The sequence below is a fragment of the Achroia grisella genome, unplaced genomic scaffold (assembly GCF_030625045.1).
Source record: "Achroia grisella isolate CSIRO2021 unplaced genomic scaffold, CSIRO_AGI_Agris_v1 utg918, whole genome shotgun sequence".
Classification (NCBI taxonomy): Eukaryota; Metazoa; Arthropoda; class Insecta; order Lepidoptera; family Pyralidae; genus Achroia; species Achroia grisella.
Window position 1 is genome coordinate 1,341,958 of NW_026713067.1, and position 9,424 is coordinate 1,351,381.

The 9,424-nt window shown below is 36.0% G+C and overlaps 1 protein-coding gene across 1 annotated transcript; it reads left to right on the top strand.

Annotated features, from left to right (window-relative positions):
• The first annotated feature begins 3,289 nt into the window (after positions 1 to 3,289).
• Positions 3,290 to 4,496, top strand: LOC131853928 (probable deoxycytidylate deaminase). Its single transcript, XM_059205018.1, has 3 exons — positions 3,290 to 3,346; positions 3,457 to 3,667; positions 4,439 to 4,496. The coding sequence occupies exons 1-3, from the start codon at positions 3,343 to 3,345 to the stop codon at positions 4,494 to 4,496; spliced, it is 273 nt and encodes a 90-aa protein (XP_059061001.1). The 5' UTR covers positions 3,290 to 3,342.
• The last annotated feature ends 4,928 nt before the right edge of the window (positions 4,497 to 9,424 follow it).

Genomic DNA, 9,424 nt, shown 5'->3' on the forward strand with positions numbered 1-9,424 from the left:
ACGACGAGAATAGGAAAGAAGACAGGATCGAGTGCTCTAATTCAATCTTAACGAGGACTCTGAGATTCCAGATAACTAGAGGAAAAAAACTGTTTTCAAAGTAGATATTATTGCTGATCAGGACTCATCAAACAAAGAAGTTGGTTGAACTAAATACGTGGTGTACATAGATATCTGATTTGTCCTTCTAATCTCTTGTTATTAGGGAGTAAGGTAAGTTTCGCCTCATAATAGAATATTAGGCAAAACTTACCTATCTAATTATCGTTTAAAATTGAGTAGTTTCTATAAACCTACTGGATATGGAAACGACTCAATTTTAAAAGCCAGATCATTTAAATTCTTAGGAATATAAGTAACTAGCTATACCCGCGACTTCATCCGCGTAAAATAGTGAACTTGACTAAATAATGAAAAAAATATTTAATGATCTAACCCAATAAAAGCCTAATGAAAAAGTTTCATCATTTCATCTTCAAAAATGATACTTCCATACATAACTCTTTCAACCCCTTATATATATTTAATAAATAGGCTAAAAATTAAACTTCAAGTTTCTAGCTTTAAAAACGACAATATTTGCATATAAACATTTGACTCTCTTTTAAATTCCTTACAACCCATTTTTCTTTATTTATATTTAATCAACAGCCTAAAAATCACTTTCAGGCTTTGAAAATGGCGATATATCTATACAACCTTGCACCTTTCAATCCCCTTACAACCCTTTTCCACATTAAAAAATACCCTATATCCATTCTCAGGGTCTTCTAGATTATACGTTCTAAATTTCATTTACATCGGTTCAGTAGTTTTGGCATGTAAGCGAGATCCAGAGTTATAATATTAGTGAGGTATTTAATAAATAAACCCAAAACAGCCAATGAAAACAGTTTCATCATTCTAGTTTTAAGCTAGTCATGAATTTACATAAAAATTTTGATCCCCTATTTTATTGTACCCCCTTAAGGGTAAAATTATTACAAACTATGAATCATCATCTCATCATCTTATATTTTAGGTTGGTCAATCATCACCAACCTAAAATATAAGTTTCAAGCTTCTAGCTTTAAAAATGACGATTCTTACGTACAACCGTGTTTTTTTAACGTCAGGAAAAAATCTTCATAGAGGCTTAGGGGCCAAATGGGGACTGCCGGATTCATATCGGCCAAAAACCTGACGACTATTCCTCCTCGAACATGTCGCCGTAGCTATATGATCGCATATGCATTCTCCAAGACTACCGGCACGGTTCCCATTGAAAGGACCTTTCATCTAGGCGTGCAGGGAATAGCCTCTGCACGCCACCTTAATGCCTCCCTTGTGAGCTTCGGATCGCCCTAACAATCCTCCACACTAGGGTCAAATATGGATTCGATGGCCATGCTGATAGACACAGGTGTCCATCGAATCCTCCCCTCCCGCCGGTGACCTGCGCTGCGGCCGCGGCCCTGGCCTTGGCAAGCGACACAATTTTGTGCTACCGACTCCATGGTCCGACTTGCAGTTAGCCGCAGCGCAGTACCAGCAACGTGGCGATGGCGCGACACATCTCGCGGTCTTGTGGCCGCCCTGACCACAGCGATAGCTCCTATCGCTGCTGTCTTCCCCTGCAGTGCACCGTTGGCCTACGTGCCCCGTGAGCAAGCACTTTACCTTAATCCGACCCGCCTGGATTAGGGTTTAGGCTGCTGCAACCGGGCATTACACCCAGTTTGAGCCCACGCCGGAGGGAGTGCACCGGACCTCGTCCGCCTATATGCTTGTATCCGCGCATCCTCCCACTCGCGGCAACGACGTTCTCAGATGTTACCGAGTCGTCCAGATCACATAGTCTCAGCTCAGCCAATTTCTCCGGCCTGGTGACCCGGACTTTTTCTACTGGCAAGATCACTAACCTTGCGGCTAGTGAGTTCGCTTTGTCGCCGGTATCGGCGCCTGGCACTTCTAGGATGCGACATCCAGTCACACCCAGCCGGAACCGTAGGTCGAACAATCTCGTATGCATGTACCCTTTCAACCCCTTATAACCCTTCTATCGCATCCAAAAGTATCCTATGTGCTTTCTCAAGATCTAGACTAATTGTGGACCAAATTTCACTTAAATCTGTTCAGTAGTTTTGGCGTGTAAGTGAGACTGACAGACAGGCAGAATTACTTTTACAGTTATAATATTAGTAAGGTATTTAATAAACTAACTAAATTCAATAAAAAACTTTCATAGATCTGGCTCCAATAATGGCGAATTTACCTAAAATCTTTCGTCCCCTATTTTATTTTACCCCCTTAAGGGTAATTTTATAAAAATTTTGAATGTCCTATTCATTTATATTTAATCAACAGCCTCAAAAATAGGTTTCAGGCTCCTGGCTTCCAAAAAGACGAATTTACATAAAAACTTTCATCCCCTATTTTATTTAACCTCTTAAGGCTAACATTTTTATAAACTTCGATGGCCTATTTATTTATATTTAATCAACAGCCTCAAAAATAAGTTTAAAGCTTCTAGCTTCAAAAATGACGAATTTACATTAAAACTTTCATCCCCTATTTTATTTTGCCCCCTTCAGGGTAACATTTTTACAAAATTTCATGGCTTATTTATTTATAGTCAATCAACAGCCTCAAAAATAAGTTTCAAGCTTCTAGCTTCAAAAATGACGAATTTACATAAAAACTTTCATCCCCTATTTTATTTTACCCCCTTAAGGTTAACATTTTTACAAAATTTCCAGGCTTATTTATTTATAGTCAATCAACAGCCTCAAAAATCAGTTTCTAGCTTCAAAAATGACAAATTTACATAAAAACTTTCATCCCCTATTTTATTTAACCCCCTTAAGGGTAAAATTTTTAAAAACTTTGTATGTCATATTTATTTATATTTAATTAGCAGCCTCAAAAATAAGTTTCAAGCTTCTGCCTTCAAAAATGACGATTCTTCCATACAATCTTTCATCCCCAATTTCAACCCCTTACAACCCTTTTTTCGCATTAAAAAGTAGCCTATGTCCTTTCTCAGGGTCTAGACTATCTGTGTACCAAATTTTATTGAAATCGGTTCAGTAGTTTTGGCGTGAAAGCGAGACAGACAGACACACAGACAGACAGACAGACAGTTACTTTCGCATTTATAATATTAATATAATAATATAAATATATAATAAAGTAAGGAGTAAGGATAAGGATAAAGAAGTAAGGATATATTGTATTATTCTATAATATACTCATATTTATTGTACTTACGTACGTATTTTTAATGAATACATTTATTTTCACAGATACAATTGTTGGGCAAAAGGTAACAATTATCCGTACAACAAGACAATAAAGAAATTAATGAGTTAGTATTAAAATGTGTTGTAAAAAATTAAACACTATGTATAACGACTACTTGTTTAATTTCAATCTCGTTAATCTTTACATTGTAATTGTAAATGTCTCCATTTTCAGTAACCCATGCTGAATTTAACGCAATACTAAATGCGCCTGGAAAAGTGAAGGATTGCCGTATCTATGTGACGTTATTCCCGTGCAATGAATGCGCAAAAATGGTCATACAATCTGGCATAAAGAGCGTAATATTTTCTTCCGACCAAAAAGGAGACAGAAATGAATACAAGGCCTCTAGACGAATGTTAGAGGACGCAGGCATTGATATTCGGTATGTATTTACAAGAAACGTTTATATTTGTATTAGTGTGATGTTGTGGGACAAACCATTGTTCATTAATTTAATAATTTCTAAAGAAATGTATGTGTAGTAACAGCGGTAACAGGGACGAGGACAGGGGGAGAGAGAAAGGGTGGAGTCATAAATCATGACAATTACCTATGTGACTTCTCCTGTTTGAATTGGTTTGATTTGATAAGTCTCATGAGATTTATTAAATTCGTCATTATGCAAACATTCATTCCCATTCAAACATGCTGCGCTGCTGCGTATTTCATAGTCATGCATTAAAAAATCCTCAGAAGTCTAGACTAAGACATGGGTTACAAAAAAGTGATATTCAAGCTGACGGCAGACTACTTGATGGGCAGTGAATGCTACTGCCCAACAAGTAGTCTGCCGTCTGCCAATAGCATTTTGTTTTGCATCACGGAAACACGTCATGTGATACCCATGGTAGAGATTATTCGTTACATTTCCTGAAAACTAAGGTCTCATGTCGTGCATGTGTATACATTCAATGTCAGCATTCAAATACAGTCATCTCCCAGCCATTCTTAAATTGAATGATATTAATAGCTAGCATTACATAATAAACTGTTGGCGGCTGCTAACATTACTATTTAATTTTTTTATCTGCTAAATTCCTAGTTTAATGATATTAGATGTCTAGCATACATCTTACCGGTATCAGTCACTAATACCACAGTTAAGATAATATAACATACTAATAACATTACTATTTAATTTTTTTAACTGCAGTCAACAAGTGTCGCCACTAGGTGAGCCAAAACTGAAGAGAAGCAGAAAGTTGGCATAAAATCTGAAGAGACGCCGCAATATAACGTATTTTACGAACCTCCAAAGAAACAAATGAAGAGCAAGGTGTCAAACAAAAAATGAGAACTGTACTACATACCAAAAGCAACTTTATTCTTCAAACGAAAACTTCAAGATAGTTTGGACGTTGCTGTTGGCCTGCATTATCGCACAAATATAAATAAATAAATATATCATTTTTAAGTTTTATTAATGTCATGTACTGCACTATATTAGTCTGGTCTGAAAAGAAATAATAATAATAAAATGGCAGGTGCACCAGTGCAGGATGATGTATAACTCATACATCATCCTGCACTGGTGCACCGCCAGGTGCAGGTCGATCACCATCTGGTGCTCTGTCAGCTCGTTTGACATTCTAACATAAAAAATCAATGGACAGAACAAATTCGTCAGAACTATGAGTTCAATACGCGACAAACACCTCTGTGGCAAGATGCATGGCACATCATGAATGCGTATCATCATTTGATCTCATTATGGATGGTTCCAAAATATCTAGTGTTTGTAAATTGTACCGTAAACAAATCAATCAGTCAGTTAAGTACAAGCCTCGTTTGTTTTACGCTGCTTAACAGAGGGCGTGGTGTACCAAACAAACGCGCAATCAGTGCAATCGCATTAGGGCAACCTACCGACTAACCGACTGTATATTAGCAGCCCAATTATACAAATATAAATAAATACATAGGACTCTGTAATGAAATAAAACATAGATATAAATAAATTTGTAAAATAATATTTTATTAATTTATGTACAAGAATGAAAGTGACAAATAGTCCAATCACACGACTCTGAATCCCATAAAATCAATATGGTGGTAAAAAATTAGTTCGCAATCAATTAAATATAACCTAATTTGTTGGTAGAGCAAGTTGACAGACTATTTCCACTGAGCGTTACATACTTTTATAATATTAAATCAATGAAAACATTATCGATACGAATTTGTCGTCATATTTTTGTACTACAATACATTGTATATGTAACTGAAATTAATATATCTGAATACTACTACCACACACAGTCTCATCAGGATTATCGAATATTATTCTATACGACATTAACTGTATTTCATTAAATTTCAGTGAAAATAGCAGTGGTTACGAATATATTCAGCTCCCAGGCTTTAATTCGTATGTCACTCAACAGAAATTTAATTATTCAATAATTTATTGTCCGACTTTACAAATATCTACAAAACAACTGAACCGGGTTACATTTGAGTCCATGTCACAAATCCACTCGAACAAACATTTACATACTAATTAACCGCACGTTGCGGCTCTCGACGCCGTCCAAGCCCACAAACACTTGGACAATACTAACAATATTGTTATAGTACAAACTTAATTATAAGAATTATTTACAAAGCAAACCTCATGAGTAGACAGTATTGCGTGAGGTTAACATATTTGCCACACATTTTTATACAAGTCGCATTGAATTATACAAATATTAATCAGAATATGCTGTTAGGGCCTCCGTGGTCTACCAAGCGGCTGAAGCTAAGCGCTTATATATTTGCCACTGAGACATATGTAAGACATATGACCTATTTTACAAGCGGCAAGACTGGTGTTGACTAAAGCCGCTTGATACCCCACTGAGATCATTACATGAAAAACTTGAACACTTGTGGCCTGACACACTATGAACATTACAAAGAAATCCGAGTCATAAGAGATTACAGAGATTTAGATACAAACATATCTTAGGATAAATTCGAAAAAAAAGCAATATACATTTATACTATACCAAGATTTTATTTTACAAATTACTGTCATTACTATATGGTCGAAAAAATAGCAGACTAGACAATTTGATAATGTTAATGATAACTGATGAATATTAATTATTATTACAATCCCATAAGACACTATAGGAAGCAACTTTTGTCATCGGAAGTGCCTCAAAAAATCTAAGGTGAAGGCTACAAAGTCTGTAAACTTTGCGATCCACGGCATAGCAGATATCTACTTAACGTATAGACTAAATTACTTCAGTTATTTCAAACTATATCGTGATATAAATCGTGATAGTTACTTTAGATGTAGCCTTCGCCTACGAGGGCCTTAGACGCTCAAGGATGTAAATATTGTCGCTTGCCCGAAGCCACATCTGTGTCTTGTGAGCTGCAAAATATTACGAGCTTCAACGTTACTGTACCGACCTCTCTAAACAGCTTATTAGTGAAGGCAATGCGTATACAATATCCGAGATAATTATTGCCACAATTTCTATACCGCATGACAAATATGCAGTGTAAAGCTGCAATTTTATTAGTACAAACAGGATATAATACGCACTTATAAACTAATGAACAAGGAACATGTTTCGCTACCAATATGATTAGATGGAGGGACCGGGCGTCCGCACAATTTCAAAGTCATTACTGCACCGTACAAGGACGATAGTAGGCGTTTAACCACAATTTTCCATCTTTGCACAAAATTACACCGTAATATAATAAAAATAATTTGTTACATAATAATTATGTAGTTCAAAAAAAAAATCGAATTCGTATTTGTATGCAAAGCAACAATAATTGCTTGGGGCCTATTTGGCAATAATATCCCAAAAATTACATTTCTGACAACAAATTTTCTGTACACAGAGATCTAATTTAAAAAAATAGCCGAAATAAAAACATACTTATAGGCATGAGGATTTCAGGCTTGAATGGTGTGAGATAAATACCCCTTAGTTAAATGGAAAGCTGTTTTATTCCATAAAATACACAAAACTCAAGGGCCAACTTTATGTCGATCAAATCGCGTGTGTCCTATCTAATTGCAGGGAACTTACTATTCATAAAATTGATATTTACAAATAGCGGGCGGGCGGGCGCCCACGGCGTGGGCGCCCGCCCGCCCGCGAGTTTCGACAAAACCGGGGTTTTGTCGGTCTGTTCCTAGTGGTGGTATTGTTTGTAGGAATTGCCACATATAGTATTTGTATTATCTAAATTTGAATATCATTAACAAATGTAATAAATTAAGATTGTTAGGTTGTGATCACACGAAAAAAATACTTCAACAGCCAAGACCTAACGTGAAGAAAACCTTATCGATTATAAATAAAACCATCAAAATGACTTTCGAAGAATCATGCTTACATTTCGGTCACACTAAAACAAATACGATTTCACTTCTATCCGTTTATTACATCTACACTACCACACCATTTATATTTGCTGGGGTTTAAGTATGCCGACTCAGTTTTTATGATAATCGCTTCACATTAATATTCCCAAAAACCTCAAAACTATCAAGCAACTCAAAATGTATTAAATAGTATAATTGATTCATCTAGGCCTATCACAGACCTTTGTGACTTTTTAATATACCACCTAAATACGTATTTAATTTCTTGCCCGGGCAAGAAACTATAATACCAGCTAGTGAATTTATCAATAAATAAAACATATATTATTTTTACTAGAATAATTTCAAAAGATACAAACTCCTATCAAATGATTAATGGACATGCATTGCATGCAATATTATATTATGCGCCATATATGTATGTACTTTGCTGAGGCGTTACTATACAATCTGTGATCCGCGTATTATAAAGAAAACCTTATGATACATTATGTAAACCTTATAACGTTGTAGGGGTGGTATCTATGGATCTACTGAACCGTTTTTGAAAATTGTTTTACTGATAGAAAACCATGTTACATGTGAGATGCTGTTTTTTTTTCGATATATTTTAATGTTGGGTAGCAGCTGGCCTTTACACCTTCAACGATAGGGGGCGAGTACAGATGGCACTCCAAACCCTCCGATGGACTTATGGACCAGCTGAAAGCCAACTTATGTTTGATGGATATGAGTTTAGACTGAGTGCACCGCTAGCGGTTCGAACCTAAGGCTCAGGCAGTAGTAATTTCAATCCCCGTTTGAATAGGCCGGAGATTGATCGAAAGGGTTATCGGTGGCGCCGTTGTGAGCGTCGGGACGAGCTGAAACGGCATATTGTTTGAGGTCGTCGTCTTCGCCGGCAAGGACGGTGTCGTGTGTTTTTGTGATAGCGTGCTACGGACAAAACGGGAGGTTGTGGTCCGTAGCATTTATCCCGTTGTTTTTTCTCTTTGTCACCCTATTGTTACGCCACTGATACTGTGTATGTATATGTGTGAAAAGGCATTTCGAATCATAAGACACGAACATTTTAATCGTAATAGTAAGTCATCACATTTCAAAGTCTAGTGAAATATTACAAGTATAAAATTTAAAAATTATATAAATACAGTCGACCACATTTGTTCGGTATTTTCGTCTATTCGTAAACTTCAAATATTAAATTAGCTATTGAGTACAAACTCTATTTTCTAACAGTAATATTTAATGAGATACCCTTAAAAGGACCCTTAATGACAGAAAATAACTAATTATTTAAAAAACGCACTGAAAAATAGAGTCTTAAGTAGTTAGCAGTACCAGATAGATAAACAACACGCGTCTTTTCGCAACGTATAGAAGATAGGGCTGAATGAATGAAAAAAAGGTGAAAATGTCTTTTGACGGCATACTATATATTTTTTTGTTTGAAACGCTGTGTTACTATAAATAGATATGTGACATCACCGGTTTTTATTATTTTCATTAAAATCCTAAAGAAGTGTTATTTTAAAAACAAAGTAACTAATTAACAAATGTCCCTATTAGATTATTTATAATTCAGTCCCAGACCAATTTCTCCCGTCAATTGGCTTGACCACCACTGCGATTTTTATAAATTAGCAATTGTTTAACACAAACAAGATGTTACAAGAAGGGTATCATGTCACAGTTCCTAAGGTTCATATGAGTGTTAAAAAAGACCTGATAGTACAACTTTACGGCGCTGCCTATGTTTTACGTGTGCTTTCAATTTGTACCTGAATGGTACAAATTGAA